The 23838-nt window shown below is 35.3% G+C and overlaps 1 protein-coding gene and 1 long non-coding RNA gene across 3 annotated transcripts in view; one reads left to right on the top strand and one right to left on the bottom strand.

Annotated features, from left to right (window-relative positions):
• Positions 1-23838, bottom strand: part of LOC113099086 (TBC1 domain family member 23-like) — a 35551-nt gene that overhangs the window by 2957 nt on the left and 8756 nt on the right. The window contains exons 2-16 of one of the 2 annotated variants that reach the window (XM_026264166.1): positions 10332-10446; positions 9753-9858; positions 8334-8538; positions 7826-7949; positions 7067-7191; positions 6898-6944; positions 6681-6784; positions 6434-6556; positions 5868-5960; positions 3231-3401; positions 3070-3112; positions 2742-2848; positions 1704-1840; positions 1372-1416; positions 448-536 (exon numbers count right to left, since the gene is read on the bottom strand). In XM_026264166.1, the coding sequence (XP_026119951.1) occupies positions 448-536; positions 1372-1416; positions 1704-1840; positions 2742-2848; positions 3070-3112; positions 3231-3401; positions 5868-5960; positions 6434-6556; positions 6681-6784; positions 6898-6944; positions 7067-7191; positions 7826-7949; positions 8334-8538; positions 9753-9858; positions 10332-10446 (1634 nt within the window). The remainder of the gene's footprint in view (positions 1-447; positions 537-1371; positions 1417-1703; positions 1841-2741; positions 2849-3069; positions 3113-3230; positions 3402-5867; positions 5961-6433; positions 6557-6680; positions 6785-6897; positions 6945-7066; positions 7192-7825; positions 7950-8333; positions 8539-9752; positions 9859-10331; positions 10447-23838) is intronic. The other variant, XM_026264172.1, reaches the window with a different exon arrangement.
• LOC113099213 (uncharacterized) lies at positions 20143-21874 on the top strand. The gene is made up of 3 exons (XR_003289321.1): positions 20143-20227; positions 21150-21306; positions 21501-21874. It is a non-coding gene; the product is annotated as an uncharacterized LOC113099213 (long non-coding RNA).

The raw sequence follows: 23838 nt of genomic DNA on the forward strand, positions 1-23838 counted from the left end.
GTGTTTGGGTAAATTATCTTAATTGTATCAGACAAGGATACTCAAACTTGCTTCTGCACCTAAACCCTGAAGACCTTGATTAACTTGTTCAGATCAGTGTTATTTTAGCAGTTATTATGTAGTATTCGTTCAGATTTTTAAAATTATTATTATTTTTTTAAATCTGATTCTGTCTTTTATTTTTCTTCTTAGCTTCACCATAGTTTACTACTTCAACTTATTTCTGTTATTTGCCACAGCAACATTTCTATTTATTATCTTAAGTTTCGCAAGTTTAAGTTTTTCATCTAATATTTATATTACAGCTTAATTTCAATTACCAAAAAAAAAAGTTATAGATAACAATAACACCACTGGTGCAAGTGTGCAAAAGCTAAATTTGAAGGAAATTGCAAGTTGAGTTCTCCAGGCTGGTAAAAATGCCGCAATTTAAATAGGTGTATTTACCTGTATCATACTCTTCCTCATCACCAATGCTGAAGACAGGCTTCACACCCCTGTATGGCTTCCCCACTCGATCACTGCTGCTTATGTGCCTGAAGGATATAAGAGAAGAAGTAACATATGCACTTAAAAGACCCACTAGAAGAATAAAGGTATTTTTCCTGTTTTCCTTGTCTTAATACAGGCATTCTAAGAGCATAGCAGTAAGATGAGGTATCCTCTAGGATCAGAAAGGTGAGTTCTGTTAGTTGGAAGAAAGGCATGTTAACAAGTTTGCATTTTACCAGACATGAGAATCAAATTGTGGGAGGCCAGGCACTTCACAAAAGTGAATGTTCATTTTACTTTAACATTTAAATCAAAACTGCCCCAGTCCTCCACAGCTGTGATCAAATTTGTATGAAAACAATTAAGGACTGTGGTCTCTCTCCACACAAGTTAATAAGAGGACCCAGACAGCAGAGATCAGATTTCAGACTGCGGAGATAGAAACTGCTGGTGTAAAACAAAGAAAGGCGCAAAGTGGCCTCTAAATGTTTATAGGGCAAAACAGCCGACACTATCAGAAAGTGACAAGGCCTGTGGTTAACAGCTTCTACCATTCTGAGTGGTGTTTGTGAATTATACTACACATGCATGTGAGTGTCTGGCAGTGGATGACAAAGTAGAAATTTCTAGAATGTTACTCTTCTCTGACGGTATTCTCAGGAGAATTTTAGCAGGAAACCGGAAATTCAAAAGAATGAAAAGGATATTTGTACTATAGATGCAGGTGATGCAGATGCATATGGTGTTAGAGCATACATGAGTGTGCCATTTAATAAGGGTTTTAAATGAGCTAAAGCTGACAGCGCCACCTTGAGAGGGCATGTTACAGAAACTGGATGCACGCTGGAGGGGCAAAGACAAACATTAATGAAGTCTTACCGATCCAGTATTCCCTTGTCTGGCCAGGGTAGATTGAAAGACATTCTAGTGTGAAATAACAGGGCATAGGTCGGGAGGATGAATAAAACAAAGTCGTCAGAGAATCAATTATTGTCAATAAATTCCTCTACATCGTATATATTTAAAAAAAATAATAATAATAAAAGTGTGGGGAGAGAAGACAGTTTAGAGGCTAAGTTTTTGCAACTGCTCCCTGATTTTAAATTAAACAGCCCTCAAATGTTCTTTTAATTAATTGAAGACTTATCTGGAAAAAAAAAAAAAAAGTGAAAGAATGCCTGTCCGGTGCAAAGAAAATTAAAGATGCTCACCTCTCCACTGGCGTGGAAGTGTTTTCAATGAAGCTGATCACCTTCTCTTTTACATTAACTGACTTTGACTTGAGTGCAAAGGTCATTTTGTTGACAAGCGATTTAACTCCTTTTCCATCTGTGCCGTTCAGTTCCCCCTGTACCAATATGAGAGAGGGGCTGAATTAACCTTGGAAGTTAATTAATCCAAACTAAAGAGGTCTTTGCTTATCTCAATGTAAGTTAAAGCATTTAATGGCTTGCTTTACTAATAATGTCCACAAGATGGCACTAACTAAACGTAAGAAATATAGAAATGTGTGTCCACTTTATTTTTCAAAGGCATAAGATATTTCCTGTAAACGAGCAAGACTTCATTATCCACTACAGGTAAAGAACTAGAAGAATCAAGTACAACAAACCAATAAGCTACAATATAATACAATGTTCAATATTAGAAATACTGTAAGTAAACGACAACGGACCCCTTGCACATTCAAGAAAAAAAAAAACGGCACTGTTCTCACATTAAAAATAAGGTGGATAATGTTTCAGAGAGGTGCCCAAAAATACACTTAAAACAGTGTTTTATGAAGGTAAATTTGAGACTTTCATAACTTTTTAAGACCTTTTTAGGTGAACAAAAATTTAAGGAATCAATTGAAGAGAACAATGCATCAGTATGTTATCTGAATGTAAATGTCTATTAAAATAAAAATACTATTTTCAACCTATTTCTTTTACTTTTTATTTCATTTTACAGAAAAGTAAAGTTTTCATATATCCATTTGATAGACATTTGTTTTAGTTTTAAGCATATACGGAATAAATGTTTTTTTTTTTTTTTTTTTTTACTAATGTAAGACTTTCTGCTCCAATTAAAAAAAAACTGTAAAAAGACCCACAGAACCTCTATTAAAAATGATTGAGGGTTTGAAGGTTACATGCTGAGTAGTACTCTTAGTACATCATGTAAAGTGCATCACACACACACACACACACACACACACACACAAACACACACACAAACACACACACAAACACACACTAAGAACTCACGTCCGCTGAGCTGAGGCTGCTGTGGGATCCTGAGGTGCTCACAATCCAGTGAACATAAACATTATCCGGCCCTTCAACATTAATATCTGCCAGATGCTGCTGCAATGCTAAGCATTAAAGACAAATTAAATGGTTTCAGTTTCATCAGCAAAATTTAACTGCTGCTGTCACCATGTAAACCTGCTGATCACATTATTTTTTTTTGTATCTGAATAGATTACATTTATTTCATTATTAATATTTGATTGATTGCATTTTGTCTCAAATATTTTAAGTAATGCATAGATGATAAATTGTTATTAATGTTGCAACTGAAAATAGAACTTACCCATAAATCCACCTTTTGCTATGCTCACAAACTCTTTATTTTTCTAGACCAAAAAAACAACAAAAAACTATTAGATTTACCACGTACGTTCTTAACAGCTGTGAAATGCTTTCAATAATAATTCGCACAATACAATATGTAGCAGCAGATGCAGTTCTGACCTGTAGAAAGTGGGCAAGCACCATGTTCATGTACATGTCCTCTTCTTCACGTCCACTGCCCATGAAGCACAGATGCTCTCCGCTTGCCACAGAGCCTGATTCTAGAGACTGCTTCTGTGCCTCCAGAAGAGACTTCACTGACAGGGCAAACTCAGAGGGATTATGAAGCATCTGTGAATCAAGACCATATCATTACAATTTTATGGGTCAAGGACAAAGGTGCACAGAGCTGTGTGCGATTACTCAATGAGGCAGCTACACATATTAAAAAAATATTTTTGAGGAAAAAAAAAAGTGGATCCAAAGGAAATCAATCTCTATTAGAACTAGGGATGTCAACGATTAATCGATGATCGATTAATTGTCGATAAGAGATGCAATCGATTAAGGCTATCGATGGTCGGTTAACCGATTCAATGTTGGGCTGCGTGCGGCTCATGCGCACTCAACACGTGCGAGCGGCTGTGAGTGACGGTGACGATATATAAAAGCATCATCATTCATTCACAATGTACAAATTAAGCTTTTAATGTGATTTAAACTTTAAAGTACATTAAAATAGAAACAACATAAAAGTTCTTCAACATTAAATGCAATAGAAATGTAGTTACTAATCATTTCATCAGATAACTGTTTTATATCGTGCGCTTTGCAGGGCTGCGGGACACAGTGACAGGACAGGTAGTCTATTCATTCCTACAACTTGTTAATTCATTCCTACGAATTATTAATGTGGCAATTGCCCATGTTTCATTAATTTTGTTCCCTAAATAACCCATGATTTAAGTGAAATAAGGGAACAAATTAATAAATCGAACGAATTCTTAATTCATGAAATCTTTAATTTCCCTTCCCATGTTTACCACAGTAAGAGATGCGAAAACAGTTATTAAAAGCGAAAGATAATAAAATAAACCTGGGAAATTAGAGGGTTAGACTATGAAGATTTAGGAAAAGAAACAATGCCTAAATATACTGAATTTGTGGAAATTCGTGACCAACCAGCAAACCAGAACAAAGCCGCGTAAATGAAGACTATGGGGTCCAAAAGCATGGTCGCGATCTAACATTTTCCAGTTAACCTATTATTCCTCTAATAAACAAAGCTTTTATACCACACTTGTCATAATCAGATCTTATCATTTCTAAATAAATAATTGCTGGATTCAAAACAGCGATTAATAGGCGCTGTGACCGACACATTCCTGGAGCATTCACTGCTGTCACTAAACGATGACGCCGAGCATCGTTCACAAGTTTCTGCATGGACCTGACTAGGGCACAGGTTCTAAGCCCTGGGACAAAATGGGATGCTTTAAGGAAAATTTATAGCCTACTAAGTAATAGGCCCAACATAAAAATAACAATTTGTTTTCATGTTTTTTTTTTTTTTTTTTTTAAATAGGCTATGCGAAATATATCCGACTTAAATAGGCTAATTAAGATTAACGGATTTAAAACAGAAGTGTGGGCGCTCCATAAGTTCACACAAAAAAAAAAAAAAAAGGATGACAACGCATTCTGTTTGTTTGCTTTATTTTACAAGAGCACAAATCTTCTGTTTTTATTGTGAGTGTGCACAAATGAAAGTAAACACTTTTGCGGAAAATATATATTTTTTTTAATGTCTCAGCTGTTTCGATCGCCCCGGAGCCTGCTGCACACGTATATTCTAGCGATTCAAACTTACATCGCAGTCTGTTCATTATCAAAATAAAATGTCAACTAAACATTAAAAGGTTACACTGGTCAGTTTAAATAGACCGTAGTATACCGGTCCACTCTGCTGTTATGCCAAGGACGTTTTTGCTCATATGAAGAGGATCATCTCTTCCGTCTATATGCGAATGCGTGTTAAGTACAAGCCTAGTTTACATTATAAATAATAGTTTAACATTCAAATACATTGCGAATATGGAAACATTTCGATTTGTGCCGAATGAGACATGAGCAATAACCTCCAAATAAATCTAGCCAAAGCCGCGCTCGCTCATCCTCGTCTGCACGCATGCACTGTCACGATCTAATGCGCTGTATGCCGGATTTTTAAAAATCTGACATTTTCTAGGACAGAATCCAGCAGGATCAAATTAATGTGAGCAACTGTGTTTTGGTGCAGCAGCGCCGATGTAGTTCACTTAATGTGCAGCGCAGTCACACGCGCTCCACATTTCGGATAATTTTATACAATAATGTCAGTTGAAAACATTGCAATTGTGCTTTAAAATACAACAACGAGCACCACAAAACCATTTAAAGAGGCGCGTTCAGCGTTCTCCGTGCGGGATTGGAAACTGTCAACAAAGTAAAATGACCTCAAAAGTATGGCGCGCTCTCTTCATTTTATCAAATGATCATAATCGCATCTATTCATTTTATAATCCTGCTACTAGCATTTTATTCAGACTAAAACCTCTTTAATTCAAGTGAGAAAGCGTTTTGTGTGTGTGTGTGGCTTTTGCACATCCTGTCATACCGCTGACTGCGTGCCTGCAATAGACGCATTTTGCAGTATTATGGTTAACGATTAATCGATTAATTGATCGTTAATTTAAACGACGATCGATCATGGAAATAATCGAAATTTGACATCCCTAATTAGAACGATTATGAACAAATGCTTGCAAAAATTCTTACCAGGTCAGAGTCCAGGTGAAAGGCAGTGGAGAGGTGACCAGCATTGTACTGCTCAGCAGGACGGCAGTCGACCACAAAAAACCTGACGCCCTCCTAAACAGCATGCAAATCACAAGAACATGCATCACTGGAAATAGGGCATCACATGTTGAAGCTCTTCATCATACAATGTAAAAATGTTTAAAGTTTTAACTTATTTATTTCTAATTTGCAATTTACATACTTTGAGCACATAAAACAATGTCCAGAACCTAAAAATTGTGTGCTCGACTTCAAATATTGTAAATGTGCTAAAAATCAATCTTGTCTCTATTTGACTTTTTTGGACTTTTAAACCATTTGGCTGGATTCCTTTTGCAATGTTTTTTGACGAATAGCGAGATAACATTTAAAATATCTCCACTTCTACTGAACACGAACAATGCCTTATTGGTTTACAAAGAGTAAATGAAAAACAATTCTAGGTGAACTACCCCTTTAATTGTAGCCCTGATCATCAACATTAATAAATATGAAAGATGATGTGGAGATGTCTTGGACAGTTATCTTGGAGACTGGGGACTCACAGGTTGTAGCTGGTTGGCTTGCAGGATCTCAGGGACTGATACAGGCAAACAGAGAGCCTGACTCAGGTCCATGTCTTCTTCCTTCAGAGCCACCAGACTACTGCCAAACAGATTATGGTTCTCCTGCACACACATAAACCAGATTATTATTGAGCATGTGATACCTGCTAAACTGTTATTGTGATGTGCGTCATATTGAAAGGAAGTTAGTAATACGCAGCCCAATGAGCACAGACATAACATTTACCTTTCTAAGTGACAGAGGCGTCTTGCTGTTGTAATACTGTGCTAAAGAAAACAAGTCTTCAAGGTCCTCCACATCTAGAGATTCTGGTGAATGCTTCAGTTTACCTGGGAAAAAGGAAAAAAGAATTACAGCTGCACACTTTGATCATACAGGACAATGCATACATTTTTGTAATGTATTTTTTTTATTTTAATAAATAACGCATGAAAGAATTTACTGATAATTTCCTCTTTGCTTTCTCCTTCATGGATAAAGATGCCATCTCTGGACATTGGAAAACAAAGAAAAACGTGTTTTTGCTTGATCTCTTAAACAGGAAAGTAAAACTGCCTTGGTGCAGTTCAATAATCAGTTGAGTTCACTGAACAGTCTGAACGGTCACATACTTGGCATTGACAAGGATGATGAGCATGAGGAAGAAGATGAGAAAAGGGTCAGCCTGTTGGAGATAAACATCCCATAAGGCCTGTGACACTTCAGGGAGACAGCTGCTAGAAAAGAGACTGCCCAGCTGCAGGAGACAGTAAACAAAAAAAACAAAAAAAAGATTATTTCACATAGAGCAGCAAATAATTTAGGCTACGTTTACACTACTGCATTTTAATTTTAAAACGCATGACTTTTGTTAGTTACACGTGTCGTTAACACTACTCTGGTGTGTTTGATCCTAGAAAACAGACCGGTGAAAACTCTGCAGATGCCGGAATTGCTTTTCAGTATAAGCAGAGCAAGACAGAGACTTAAAAAAAAAAAACGATGGTGTGGCTGCCCACATTCTCTCTGCGTCTCTTTGACAACCATGTCACCAATAAAATCATGCTCATTGTTATACCCATAGATAAGTTCAATTCAACTTATCTATGGTACAAGTATAGGTAGATTCCTCATTCTGAAAACACGAATTGATCCATAGACTGTATAAGTTAAGTATAACGTATATACTAAGCCAGGGGTTTCCAGTCTTGCTCCTGGATGGCCACTGTCCTGCAGAATAAAACACACCTAAACCAGCTGTTCAAGGTCTTAATAACCAGTACTAGAAACTTCTAGGAGGATGTGTTGTGGCACGCTGGAGCAGTATTGGACACCCCTGGACTAAGCCAAATACTTGATAAAATATTCAAACAGGCCAGAGATGGACTGACCCAGCTGATGGCGTAGGAATCAGGAGTGATCTTTTTTGTGTCCAGGAATGAGCAGAATTCAGGCTCATGGTACTGCAGCAGGAGTCTGAAGAGGTGAAATGGTCTTCCCTTCACAACGCAGTCTCTGCAAAAGGTAAATAATATGATCCTAAATCAAGAAAACTGATATATAAAGTCTGCATGTTCCCCCTCTGCCAACCTAACATTGTCTCAATAGACCTTTTTGGCCACAGAAAACTTCTGAGGAGGTGGCATTCAGCAGCATTTAACCAAACTGAAACATTTCTTTCAGTTTAAATCATTTCAAGGATTCAGGTTTGCTACATTATCTGCAACCTTTTATTATTATTATTATTATGATTATTAATTAATCTTTTTTTTTTCTTTTTTTTGATTCAATTATCAAAAAATAATATTTTGGCTCTGAGATAATTTGTGGGTTTTATAATTTTATTTATTTATTTTTTCAAGTAGAGAGAAACACAGACAGACATATGAACACCCCTACCGTGGGATGTATTTATTCATGATGGCGTAGAAGCAGTTGTAGAGATCTTTGCGGGACAGCTGTAAGCCCAGGAGTGGTTTGAGGATGTGTGGCCAACTTAAATCTGGAGTAAATGTGACATTTCTGGACTTGCAGTAAAAGGTGATCACCGACTCCACATCTGACACCAGGTCCCTCCCTTCCTCTGCTGGTAACCCTAGCTCATCTATATGCAGATAAAAAAATTGCATCATAATGTCAATAAAAAAAATCCCATTAATTCATATTTATATTTTTCCCTAGTATAGATAATGGCTTTGCACACAGAACTTGCATGGAATGTGTGGGATTTATCATGACTCAGGGAGCATCCTTCCAAGATAGTGCTGTTGTTTATTGTTTATTAAGTTGCAAGACACAAATGATCATGTAATAGAACCATTTTTTCATACTGTTTTTTTTTCTTCATTTTTTAAATACTGTTATGGTGCTTATTTTCAGTGTACATCCTTTTAAAAATTGTCAAAAGCATTATTTCTTTAAGTGTACAAACTTACTTTAAAATGAAAGCTGGTAGTTTGCATTTGAGTTTTTATAGGGCTGATGACACAACACTGCATGCAATGGCTTTTGTAAAAGTAGCAGCATATTTTAAGAAATGCCTGTTCTTGCCACGCCAGCTATTTTTTTCAGAATGAACAAAGTGGAAAAACTAACTAATTAAATGATTAACTAAATCTATACAGAAAATCCAAAATATAAGTAAGTTGTAATGAAACTTTAATAGCAGCAGATCTTTTATTCTCTATTGTGACAAATATTTGAGTTTAAGAGATCATAAAAAAAGCAGGGGTGGAGGGGTGATTGAATTTTGGATTTTGAGGTGTGGGCATTGCACACAAAAATTAATGAGAGTTTGTAGTCGATTGTGAAGGGGTGATCCAAGTAGATTACATGACTGGAGAAATCCAGCATGTCACCAGAGATCTGTAGCTTTTCCTGTAAAACCGATTTGTGATATTTTATGATACATTATGGGGCCAAAAAAAGAAAATGGAAAAGAAATATACATGAATTAATAATTCACAATAATATCTGTACCATGTCTTACATAAGTTAAAATTTCATGCAGACTATTACTAAATTTCTCCAAAGAAGAATTATTTCTCAATTAAAAATAAAATGCCTAAATATATTGCATCAAAATAGTCAACAGATAAGAAAGAAACTCCTGATATATATATATAGTTTAGTATTAAGCCATGCTTTACAATTAAACTCTTTCCAGCAGGTGAACTTGTGGAATGCACAATGCCACAGGACGTTCTGAATAACCAGTGGGCTTATAATGTAAGATATAGAACTGATATGCTATAAATGTGTAGTGCATTATAACACATAAATGGCACAATGAAAATGAGGTGAGTAAAGGTTATTCACCAATGATCTGCTGACTGCGGCTGTGAATGAGCGTCTGTTCTGGTAGGTCCAACACCCCATCCCATGAGGACAAACTATCTCCTTTACCAGACACGTTCAAAGCAATCTGTTAACACATACACGTTCAACGTCAGAGCCAGAAACTAAAATTTAGGAATAAATTAAGGGGAAAAAAGTATGGGAAAAGGAGCAAATTGAAAGCAACTGCAGTTCCTCCTGAAGTACGCTGTGATATAAGCTAATGCAATCTCCATGAGGTGTACGTTTAAAGGGTCCTACACTTTAAGCCTACTACAGTTTCCTTAATGGCCATCTAATCGATACAGAGGCTCTCTAAAACACCTTCGGGACCCGTTGACTCTAAAGTAACCCTTTAAAACAAAGCTCTGCATGGATCTTTTATGTATTCTGTCATAAGCATGAATGCTTTTTCTGTCTCTCTCATCAACACACAGCGTAAAATCTTTTCAAAGCTTTTTCATCCAGAAAGTCAATATTTCCACATGATGCTACACAGGCTAATTAGACAAGCAATTTCATCTCCAAACACGCACACACACACGCACATAGTATACCTACCATCCATAAATTGGCCCGCTGTTGTGGGGGTAGGTTTCGAACCTGGATAACACCATCCTGGTTACTGTCCAGATCACATTCTGATGAGTCAAGTGTGTCAGCCAGATCACGAGTCCTTCAGAAAACACACACACAATAAATGAACACGACACTGTGATCAAATCACTAGAACTACATTAAGAAGAAGTCAAGGACAGATTCTAACCTTATGGAAGTTCAAATGCAAATGTTTGCTTTACCTACACAGAACTACGAAACGTTTTTTTGTTGTTTTTTTTTTTACAGTAAATTTCTACATTATTCTACACTGGGGAAAAAAAAAGTCTCATTATCACCAAGGCTGTGTATTTAATCAAAATATATGGTTAAAAAAAAAAAAAAAAAAAAAAAAAATATTATATATATATATATATATATATATATATATTGTGAATATTTCATTTGAATGTAATTTATTCCTGTCATGGCAAAACATTGATCTTTCTATTATTATCAATATTAAACAAAGACACAAGGACAGCATTTATTTTTCATTTATAAATGTCACATTACAAATGTCTTTACTTTTTATCAATTTAATGCACCCTTACTAAAAACTATTTATTAAATGTATTCTCTGACCTTAAAAATTTTAATGGCAGTGCACATTAAAACTACAATTTCTGTTTATATAAAGTGAGTATTGCAAATACTGCAACATATTCTATTTAACCAGTAACAGAATAGGTTGTATTTGGGTAAGTGCAGATCATTCTTATTAAATTCTTAAACCCTTAGTCGATGCTGGACAAATTTAGTAAATAAATAACTCTGACATTGAAAAATAGCTTCAACTAAGAGAGAGAGAGAAAAAAAAAAAAGACTTAGACACAATGAAAACAATCAGCACAACCAGCATAGGCTGGTATGTGATTTTGATGGTATGATAACCTAAAGAACAAGATCACAGTTTCACGGTATTGTTGTTACAGCTCTGAAATCTGTGTGTTTTTTTTTTTATTTTAACAAAAGTTAATAACAAAAATAAAAAAAATAAAATAAAAAAAAAATCCCACTGGACACAATATATTTTGTTTTTGATCAACATACAGAATATTAGAAACAGTAGAATTAGTTACTTTTTTCCTTTGATTTGTTTCCTAAAAAAAAAAAAAAAAAAAAAAAAAAAAGAATAACATCTTTATTTAACCTAAATCTGTAATTACAGTTATTTAATTTTAGTTATATAATTGATATACATCTCATTTATATAATTTCATATAATTGTGTTATATAATAATCATACATATAATTTAATTTATTAACAACAACTCAATTTTAAGCAAAAACAGAATGTTGACAAGCTTTGAAATTATACCACATAAACTTTTCAGAAGACAGTCAGCTTCCCTCAGAAACATATTCATATAAACTCCCAAATCAATATTGAGGATTTTTTTCCAGTAGTTTGTGAATCATAAACAGGGAGTTATCTGCCTGCTACAGAATTTTTCTCTGTGCGTCTGTCTTCAGTAGGGATGCAACAAAACCATTTTTTCAGAATCCCAAAAATTCTGAGTATCTGCCGATGCCGATCCAATCCAATACCAGCAGTTTTTTTTATTCAATATAGAATTTCTATGCTTCTCTGTGTTGATATGATCATCACTCATGTTAATCACAATCTACTAAATATACACAACTTCATTTTAATGAAAAATAACATTAAAAAATACATAATCATAAACAATTACAAAAATATTATTATAAACTAGATTATCCAGCAGCAAAAGATACTCTAGATTCTAGAAAAATCATGGGAGCACAATTTTATCAAATCTATTGAAATTTTTTATTTACAAATAAAAGTGAATAAGTCTAAAATCTGCTAAAAAATTACATTGCTCTCTGAATTTTAGTAAAATACATAGAAAAAACAACATTTTAGTGGTCGACCGATATATCAGTCGGCCGATATATCGGGCCAATATTTGTCATTTTTATATATATATATACATATATATATATATATCGGCATCGGCCGATATCCGTGTTTAGTAGCGCCGATTTAAAGTCAGGCACGTTGGCGGCCAGCCCCGTGTTATTGGTGTGGTGGAAAGTGCTGCTGCTGCCGCATGTGAAGGACCCCACGCCAAAACTTTTGGAAGATTCAACAACAGTCCTGGGAGATAAATGTAGTCAGAGAATTTCACTCTGTAAATGGGGTGGAAAAGTTGGCAGATCTCACAAACACTGCAGCGTGATTGAGGGCTACGTTACTCTGCCACCGCTCACAGACAGGACCGTGCTCGGAGAGACAGGTATCCTGGAGCTGCCCAGAATGGTGAATCACATTTATTCGGAAGCATGATTTCATGCAGACAATAGCCATGTTTCCATCCAACACATTTGCATTTAGGGAAGTTAATATTCGATAATTTCCATGATCGATCGTCGTTTAAATGAACGATCAATTAATAACCTTAATGCTGCAAAATGCGTCTGCAGTGGTATTATTATTATAAAATGAAGAGAGCGTTGGAGATCATTTTACTCTGTTGACTGTTTCCAGTCAAGGAGACTCTTTAAATGGTTTCGAGTTGCTCGTTGCTGTATTTTAAACGCAAAAGCAATGTTTTCAAATAACACTAGTATTAAAAATACAATTATCCCAAAAGTAACTGTGGTGCTTGTGGCTGTGCTGCGCAGTCAATGAAGTGCTTTTTTCACATCAAACATTTAATTAAAGTATTATGACCAGTAACGTTACATTTTTGTTTGATCCTGTTCTGCAATATATTCAATTTTGAATTTTTGTGTTCCTCTAGGCCTATTTGTTTTAAAAAATCTTGCATTTACAGTGTAGTATATCGAGTTCATGAGTGCTTGCATACGAGGACGAGCGAGTGCGGATTTGGATGTAAAGTATTTGGAGGTTATTGCTCACGTCTCGTTCTGCACATATCCAAATGTTTACATATTCGCAATGTATCTGAATGTTAAACTATAATATTTTTTTATTTTTTATATGTAAACTAGACGGAAAATATCATCCTCTTCACATGAGCAAAAACGTCCTTGGCATAACAGCAGAGTGGACCGGTATACTACGGCCTATTTAAACTGACCAGTGTAACCTTTTATATGTTTGGTTGACTGTACTTTATTTTAATAATGAACAGACTGTGATGTAAGTTTGAAATTAGAATGCACTTTAGATGATCTGTGTCATTTATACCAAACACAAATGTTGCTGGTTGCTAGTGTGTTTGCAGCACTACTATTATTTATTTTTTATATATTTTTATATTTTTCAGTTTAATTGATTTTTATTTATAAAATTTTATTTAAATATATATTTAAGTTTACATTTATGTTCCAACACACTTGAAAAATTCTGCTTGATAAATGCTCTAAAACTTTTATGGAAATTATTGACTTATATATATTACCTGTTTTCAGTTTATTGATTTGTTTGGTTAACTTTTTTATTTTAATACCGTGCAGTGGACTTGTGCCGGTATTTGGTAATGCGATATATTGGGGTGATTAATATTCACAATATTGTTATCGTGGGCACTTCTAAATACCGTGAATAAATATACATTATAAATTATTTCAAATTCGGACTGCATTTTAAGAATATTATTCCCATCAGCTGCTTAAAATGCACAACACTGCTGTATGCTGCTTGAAAGAGCGCATGCGCTCTGATGTAAACAAGCGCGCATGAGAAGCACATGGAGGAACACGTGAGACGCGCTGAATGAAAGCACATTCAGTCTCTGACAGCAGATTGTGCTAAATGCAACCCCCTGTAAACATAAAAATAATCTCAAATAACCATTCAGATTTGTGTTTTCCCTATGGTGTTTATTACAGAGCCAACTACTGAAATATTTAGACTTAATAGACTATTTATCTTCAAACATTCATTTTTTTTTTTTTTTTATCTGGACTACAAATGCCCTAGATATTGTTTGAAAGTGTTTTGATCTTTTATTGTTCATTCACACTATACATTATGGCTTCATTAGTTAACATAAACTGCCAATGAAAAAAATATTCTGAACATTCTTTAATCTTAGGTATTCCAATATTTAATAACACATTGAAATTTGCAACTGTGTTATTTAATGAGCTAACATGAACTAAGACTTGTATTTTTTAACAAAGATTAATAACATCTATAGCAAATGTAGCTATTGCTCATTGTTTAGTTGTACATTTATTGAATGAGCACTATGTGATGTCCGAACTGATTACAATATATTTTATGTATTGCACTGTATTTCATGTAAAATCATTTTCTATTTTTAAACTGTCTTAAATTCATTTTAAGTCAATTTTTAAATCATTTTAATTTTCAAGTTCTTAAACTGCTTTTGATTTTTGTGATTATTTTCCTCATGACTTTTTTTTTTTACCATTGTGTACGAAATGTGCTATAAATAAACTTGCCTTGCCTTGAATGTTAATGCATTAACTAAGGTTAACTAATGAGGTCTTACTGTAAAGTGATAGCTATTGGTTTTTATAGTTCTTTTGCACTTTAATGTGTAAAACATTTAACTTTTATATATTTTTCTGTACTGCTTTGTTTTAAATGTTTAGTTATTTTTGTTATAAGAAAAAAAGTTATTTAACCTGTTATACTGTATTATGACCACTTTTTTAAAACAAAATTTCAATACCGTGATAATACCGTATACCGTGATAGAAGCATTATAAATTAACCGCAACAGGAAAATTTTAAACCGGCATATCCCGTGCAGTGCACAAAATTAAGATTTGAGAGATGGTTCAAGTCAGTGCTTAATAAATGATGGTAAGTTTAGAAAGGTTGTGCATCCACTTATTACTTATATATTATTTAGCATGCAAATGAAGGGGAAAACTTTAAGATATCATCCCTAAAAATCGGCAGCACATATCGGCCATCGGCTGACCCTGACCTCTAAACATCGGCATCAGCAATAGAAAAACCCATAATCGGTCTCTCTCTAATTTATATAGAAATCTAAAAGACGTTTCTTTTAAATCTATAGCACAGTAATAAAAGGCAGCCACATATCAGAGATAGGACTGAACAAGAAAGACTATTAAGAATCTCTGATTTCGCAGAAATTCACAGTGCACAGGCTGCGCAGTCCTCAGAGTCCACATATAGCTGCTCGGATCAAGTTCATGTTCAGTTCTCTCTTCACAACAGTCAGTGTACTGTTTGAGTAAATGAATTACTCCGTAATATTGGTTTATTTCGACTTGGAGGGAGTGTTGGCCACTTAAAAAGTAAATAAATTGTGGATTGATGCTTACTGGAGACTAGGGATGTCAACGATTAATCGATGATCGATTAATTGTCGATAAGAGATGCAATCGATTAAGGCTATCGATGGTCGGTTAACCGATTCAATGTTGGGCTGCGTGCGGCTCATGCGCACTCAACACGTGCGAGCGGCTGTGAGTGACGGTGACGATATATAAAAGCATCATCATTCATTCACAATGTACAAATTAAGCTTTTAATGTGATTTAAACTTTAAAGTACATTAAAATAGAAACAACATAAACGTTCTTCAACATTAAATGCAATAGAAATGTAGTTACTAATCATTTCATCAGATAACTGTTTTATATCGTGCGCTTTGCAGGGCTGCGGGACACAGTGACAGGACAGGTAGTCTATTCATTCCTACAACTTGTTAATTCATTCCTACGAATTATTAATGTGGCAATTGTCCATGTTTCATTAATTTTGTTCCCTAAATAACCCATGATTTAAGTGAAATAAGGGAACAAATAAATAAATCGAACAAATTCTTAATTCATGAAATCTTTAATTTCCCTTCCCATGTTTACCGCAGTAAGAGATGCGAAAACAGTTATTAAAAGCGAAAGATAATAAAATAAACCTGGGAAATTAGAGGGTTAGACTATGAAGATTTAGGAAAAGAAACAATGCCTAAATATACTGAATTTGTGGAAATTCGTGACCAACCGGCAAACCAGAACAAAGCCGCGTAAATGAAGACTATGGGGTCCAAAAGCATGGTCGCGATCTAACATTTTCCAGTTAACCTATTATTCCTCTAATAAACAAAGCTTTTATACCACACTTGTCATAATCAGATCTTATCATTTCTAAATAAATAATTGCTGGATTCAAAACAGCGATTAATAGGCGCTGTGACTGACACATTCCTGGAGCATTCACTGCTGTCACTAAACGGTGACGCCGAGCATCGTTCACAAGTTTCTGCATGGACCTGACTAGGGCACAGGTTCTAAGCCCTGGGACAAAATGGGATGCTTTAAGGAAAATTTATAGCCTACTAAGCAATAGGCCCAACATAAAAATAACAATTTGTTTTCATGTTTTTTTTTTTTTTTTAAATAGGCTATGCGAAATATATCCGACTTAAATAGGCTAATTAAGATTAACGGATTTAAAACAGAAGTGTGGGCGCTCCATAAGTTCACAAAAAAAAAAAAGGATGACAACGCATTCTGTTTGTTTGCTTTATTTTACAAGAGCACAAATCTTCTGTTTTTATTGTGAGTGTGCACAAATGAAAGTAAACACTTTTGCGGAAAATATATATTTTTTTTAATGTCTCAGCTGTTTCGATCGCCCCGGAGCCTGCTGCACACGTATATTCTAGCGATTCAAACTTACATCGCAGTCTGTTCATTATCAAAATAAAATGTCAACTAAACATTAAAAGGTTACACTGGTCAGTTTAAATAGACCGTAGTATACCGGTCCACTCTGCTGTTATGCCAAGGACGTTTTTGCTCATATGAAGAGGATCATCTTTTCCGTCTATATGCGAATGCGTTTTAAGTACAAGCCTAGTTTACATTATAAATAATAGTTTAACATTCAAATACATTGCGAATATGGAAACATTTCGATTTGTGCCGAATGAGACATGAGCAATAACCTCCAAATAAATCTAGCCAAAGCCGCGCTCGCTCATCCTCGTCTGCACGCATGCACTGTCACGATCTAATGCGCTGTATGCCGGATTTTTAAAAATCTGACATTTTCTAGGACAGAATCCAGCAGGATCAAATTAATGTGAGCAACTGTGTTTTGGTGCAGCAGCGCCGATGTAGTTCACTTAATGTGCAGCGCAGTCACACGCACTCCACATTTCGGATAATTTTATACAATAATGTCAGTTGAAAACATTGCAATTGTGCTTTAAAATACAACAACGAGCACCACAAAACCATTTAAAGAGGCGCGTTCAGCGTTCTCCGTGCGGGATTGGAAACTGTCAACAAAGTAAAATGACCTCAAAAGTATGGCGCGCTCTCTTCATTTTATCAAATGATCATAATCGCATCTATTCATTTTATAATCCTGCTACTAGCATTTTATTCAGACTAAAACCTCTTTAATTCAAGTGAGAAAGCGTTTTGTGTGTGTGTGTGGCTTTTGCACATCCTGTCATACCGCTGACTGCGTGCCTACAATAGACTCATTTTGCAGTATTATGGTTAACGATTAATCGATTAATTGATCGTTAATTTAAACGACGATCGATCATGGAAATAATCGAAATTTGACATCCCTACTGGAGACGCTAACTGGTTCAAATGATTCAGTCCGATTTGGTGAACTGGTTCACTAAGAAGAACTGGTCAAGTCAAACGATTAATTCGCAAACCAGACATCATTAAGACAAAGGGAAGATATATTGATACGCAGACTATTAAATCTGTGCGTTAATTTACTGAGCCTTTTCTTTGAACAGTTTTAAACCTAACTTACTTTGTGCTCTTGAAGAGAGTTTCATCGTTCTGACTGTAGTAACCGAACGCGACACACAGTTTGATTTCTGAATGGAGGATGACAGACAGCTGCAGCAGAGAGAAGAGTTTATGTGAACTAGAAATTAATGACTTCAATATTTATCTGTACCTCACACTACTATGGAGCTGCTTCAGAACACTTAAAATATGTTCTTGAAAAAGTTTTGGTGCTTTATAATGTTTCTGTGTCTTTCGTGGAGCTCAACAATAACACAATAGTATACACAGAATACCCAATCCACAGAAAATGCCTGGATCGGAGCCGATACAGATCCCGAGCATCTGATCGATGCACCCCTTCATATTTTCACATTAATGACATTTTGGAAAATGTCTGCATTGCAACGCAGATTGTGCAAATCCAGAACAGAGTGTTACAATAAGGCAAAAAACGGCCGGTTACCAAATCCGTAATGGCCAAAGTATACCTCGGCAATCCACGCACCGTCAGCATTACATTATTTTTGTCATCAAGAGGGCTCGCGCACAGCCTCGCATCACGTTGTACTGCGCATGCGAGCTCATCTGTCCACGTTCGTCTGAGAGTGATTATACTTTTTAAAGCTCAGCGGACGTGGCTGTGTGCGAGATGGAAAGGAACACTGAATGTGAAGTGTACCCATAGACAGTAAAAGAAATGGACACAGCGACCCAATTGGATTCAGAGGAGTCAAGTGAAGTCAATTAGAAGCACGCACTTCCTGGGGGTTGAGCGTACTGCGCAGACTTAAACTAAATATGTTAAAACACTTGAATAAGGCAAAAACAAAAAACAAATAAAGAACAATGGTTCCCGGGATTTTTGAGAACTGTAGCTTGTAGCCTAGAATTTTTCTTTCTAAATTATGTTTAAATCATCTTGTTTACTCACCTACAGAAAACAGTATATTGATTTAAATTTTCTAAGACACTTTTTGTTGGTAAAAGTCATATGAGAGTAGGCGTCAACTATCATGAATATCATTGTGATTTACACCTGAGAAGAAAAAGGCCAGCATAATGAGCCTCTCAGTCAGCTGTGACTGAGAGGGAAGGGTTACAAGAAAGAATGTAACCCTTACATTCTTATTATTATCATCATTCTTCTTCTTCTCATTATTATTATTATTAATGTTGAAAAGTGCTGAGAATATTTTTCAGGTTTTTTAGGGGGGATAAATTAGAAGAACACCATTTTTTTGTTACATTTGTTACAGTTACATTTATTTGTTACATTTATATAATTTTCATCAAGCTTTTGAATGATATAGTATTGCATATTGTTATTGAAATTTCATAATATTTCACTTAATTATACATTTAGTCAGGAATTATAGTTTGGTCTAACTAGTAAAATGTTTACACGTTATATGAAAACTAGTACAAGTATATAAATAAATATAAAGAGACTTACTCATGTTTATGATCTCTGCTGAATAGAGAACTATCCATTTCTGAGGAAATCCATTTCTCAAATCCTCAACCACATCACATCTTTTTGGGGTGAATTATGTCTTATTCCTCTCATCGCGAAGCAAACAGTAAAATAAAAAGAACTTGAAGAACAGTCTCGCTGCTTTTTCTTCTGTTATGGGCGTATTCAAGCCGCGCACTTCAGTTTGAATCTGAATAGCGCATTCAGCACGGGGGCGTGGTCACATTAGATATAATGAAGGGAGACGTGAAAAATGGACAGCACACCTTGTTTGTTATCTTTATTTTATAAGTGCACAAAATTTTGTTGTCATGTCTGTATCCAAAAAAAAAAAGTAAACCCTTTACAGATTTGATTGATGTATTGCTATTATCTGTACGATTAAAACTGAAAGTGTAATTTAAGTTCTTTTCGGGGTTATCAGGAGAAAATCACTCATAACGCGTATCCGCGTTAATCGACTCCTTCAAAACATATTTTATAATGTAAACTTCAAATAGTACTTATTAGGGCTGCACGATGTGTCGTTAAAGCATCGATATCGCGATGTAAAAAATTAGGTTTACAACATTTTTTTAAATTGAGTCAACAAGAATATTTTTTGTCCGTCTTAACCGGATGCACGTCATCAACGGAAACGGATGCAGATGGATTGTTCAGCAGCGAACATGTGAGATGGGTAAGTGGCCTTTTTTTTCTTATCTATCACCGTCCATCTAATTTTATTTAATTAACAAACTAATTAAAATATGCTTTCTTAATATCTTGTTGCATACCAGAAAGTTATTTTTCTATAAGCACTGTATGAAAATAGCTCTTAAGTGTGTCTTTTGTAGCTGATGTTAGGTTTCTGGATTCAGCACGTGGTGCAGACTTTCTTTTTTTACTAAAAGTATCAAATAACGTTAAAATGAAGCATCGCATAACAAGAGAGAACAGAAAACCCTTCAGTACCATTAATTAATGTATAAAACCAGGGCCATAAGACACGCCCGATAATTAGAAATGGCCAAATTGTCCCCTAGGATTTTAAATTCTTACTCTGTATTCAGCTGTTGTTAGGGTGACAAAGTTTCAAATGTATATTTTAGGTCTTCCTCATCTATATTTAATTTATTGCTCGTCATTGTTAAAACGATTGAGATGCCAATCAAAGCGCACAGCAGCCAATCGAAGGCTTTAGATTAGTCACGCTTGTTAAGTTCACGTGCTCGTGACTGAATTCACATCGTTCACGAAGTCTCTCGTCTTAAACAACAAATAGTGTTTTAGCGACGTAAGTACTACATTTCGCTGCTTCAGTAATTGTAAGTGGAGTTTTTGCATTTCTTCTGCTAGCTAGGTTATGGTCATGGACCGACATTAGGTCTGTGTAGGCAGCTAATAACGTTTTGTTTCTCCAAGCGCTTGTATGTGTAAGTTAATGTTATTCTGTTACTTGCGATTAATATATCAAGAGGAATAATCGAAAATGATTTCTGTCATAAATAAGTTGTCACCCTGACCCTGTACTAAATATTTAGTTTTCTTTGTAGCACTTTAACCTTTTTTGTCTTTGCTGAATTGCCCATAAACAAGACCTCTGTAACTTATGTCTTCAGATAAATTATGAATTTCATCGGATCACAACCCTTCCTTTACACTCCAAAATTCATGTCCAAACTGGATCTGTTCTCTGATGATCTGCTAAAAGTGTTTACCAAAAAGGGTGGAGTGTTTAGAAAAAAGATTCAAGATGTGATGGTGCCAGTGTCTCAGGTAGTATTTTTTTTTTCTTCAGTTTTCTTTTTAAATTTTTTTTATTTTTTATATATTGCTTTTTAATACAAGCTATTGATATCGTGCTCTGTAATGCATAATGGCTCAGAGATGTGTATTGAAGGGTGTCAAATGTATGAATATCGGAACTTAAAAAAATGTTTTGTCTCTTTTCTTACAATGCCACCATGGAGACCAAGCAAGAGTGCATTCTCAAGGGGCTATGCATCTACCTGAATGAAGATGAATATGATGTAGTATTTGGTGAGTATAGAGTCAAAAACTGCTGATGGGTAAAGAGTTAATGTACATTTTTTTAATTTTAAAATATTGAGTAAATTGTAAAGCTCCGATATGAATTAAATGACTGATGTTAACTTCTCTTTAAACCTTTGTACTCCACACAGCCACTGGTTTAGGTTTACGTGATATCATCCTGTTTGATAAGCACAGTTCTTAATAGTCAATTCGATTCACCTTTATTTATGTAGTACTTTACACAATACACATTGTCAAAGCAGCATAATTAAACAGGAAAATAGTTTGTCGATAATGCAAGAGGACAATAACAAACAGACAGTTTTTTTTTTTTTTTTTTTTTTTTTTAAGAAAAAGTCAGTTCATTGATTATTCAGTGTAGGGCTGAAACGATTCCTCGAGTTACTCGAGTTACTCGATTACAAAAATTCCTCGAGGCAAAAACTCTGCCTCGAAGCCTCGTTAAATTCCTATGACGCGCACTATACGCGCGGCGCAGGGATTTGATTGTGTCACACGGACCGTTTATTCACACGGACCTTTTGAATTTAGTTGGCGCGATGGCGGAGAATAGATCTATAAATAAACGGCAGAAATTGTCTAAAGTGTGGGATCATTACACACTTAATAAAGAAGAGAACAAGGTGCAGTGTCTCTACTGCAAAATAGAGCTGGCATACCACAACAGCACATCTTCCATGATTCAGCATCTGAACAGAAGACATCCACTCTATGCTGTTTCACCAAGCATCGCTGAAACAAGGTAAGTTAACGTAGTCTAAGCCTATTGATGTTCGCTGATTTTAATCCCATACTGCATTTGTAGCGATGTCGTGATGCGGTTTGACTAGATAGGATGTTTAACTTTGATGACGTTTTAAAGTAGTAAACGTAACTATCACGTTCAATTGCAAGAGAGTATAGCCTAAAAAAAGAACCCCTTCACACACACACAAACACAGGCACGCACGCACACGTACATTTTGATGTTTGTTTTGAGATTACAGCTTATTATTTATAATTGTTTATAATTGTTTTATTTACATAATTTGTTTATACATTTTATACATTGTGTACCTGTTTGGCTTTTTATTTTATATTCATTTTTTGTTCTCAGGTTAACTAAACTAAATTTGCAGAAGGTGCAATCCTTTTTTTGTAATGTTGTGTATTAAGAAGACAAAAAACTAAGTTTATATTCATATTAGTTTTACAATACATGTTATACATGTTACAGTAAGTTCACTTAACTGTACATTGTTCTATAATTGTTGGCAATGCCAACTTGGCACTTAACTTTTGGAGCCAAACTTTTGGACTTGGAAATAAATACCTCTGTTGAGAAATAAAAGCCAAATGCTTGTTCATTTTACAGCCACATCATTTTTGTTATGCATTATTTGTTTTGGTTGTTCAAAAACACACACAAATCGTTTTATCCGATTACTCGATTAATCGATCGATTAAGTGCTAGATTAATCGATTACAAAAAGAATCGATAGCTGCAGCCCTAATTCAGTGATGTCATCATCCAGTTCAACTCTCTTCCAATAGTGTCTATGCAATCAGTCAAGCATCCCCATTCGCCAAAGGTGGCAGTGGCAAGGAACCAAAACTTAAAGGGATGGTTCACTTTCAAATTAAATTTTGATATGTTTTAGCTTACCTCAAGAACATCCAAAATGTAGGTGTCTTTGTTTCCGCAGTATTTCCCATTTTGATATTTTTAGGTCAAACTGTTCTTGTCTGTGACCCATATAATGGAGGTCTATGGTCACCACCTCAAAGAGCATGCACAGAGGAGTCAAAATTAAACAATTCCCCACCGTAAGTACACATTGATGACCCAAGACACGAAACGAGCGGTTTGTGTAAGAAAAAGAACAGTATTTATATCGTTTTTACCTCTTGTACACAACCACGTCCAACTGATGTGAGGGCGCGAGTGCTTCCTGATGTGTGACGTGTGCGCGCTCTGGCTTAGTCTGCGCAAGCACGGAAAGCGCACTTATTGTTTCCACTTACTGTCCATGGTTTACACAGAGATTTCCGAAGTGTTAACTTACACTGTGAAGATTTAAACATATTTATATGTACAGGAAATTGCAATGGAAGACGATTTCAATATATCAACAGACAATGTTGAATTTGTCACAGCCATATTTATTTGAACCAGAGCGATCATGGAATCATCCGCTGCGGCAGCACGTCTTCAAGCCTCAGAGACCGAGATCTCTTAAAAATTGGTGGTGTTTTAGTAGCAAGTGTTGTGAG

Source organism: Carassius auratus, chromosome 6 (assembly GCF_003368295.1).
Source record: "Carassius auratus strain Wakin chromosome 6, ASM336829v1, whole genome shotgun sequence".
Classification (NCBI taxonomy): Eukaryota; Metazoa; Chordata; class Actinopteri; order Cypriniformes; family Cyprinidae; genus Carassius; species Carassius auratus.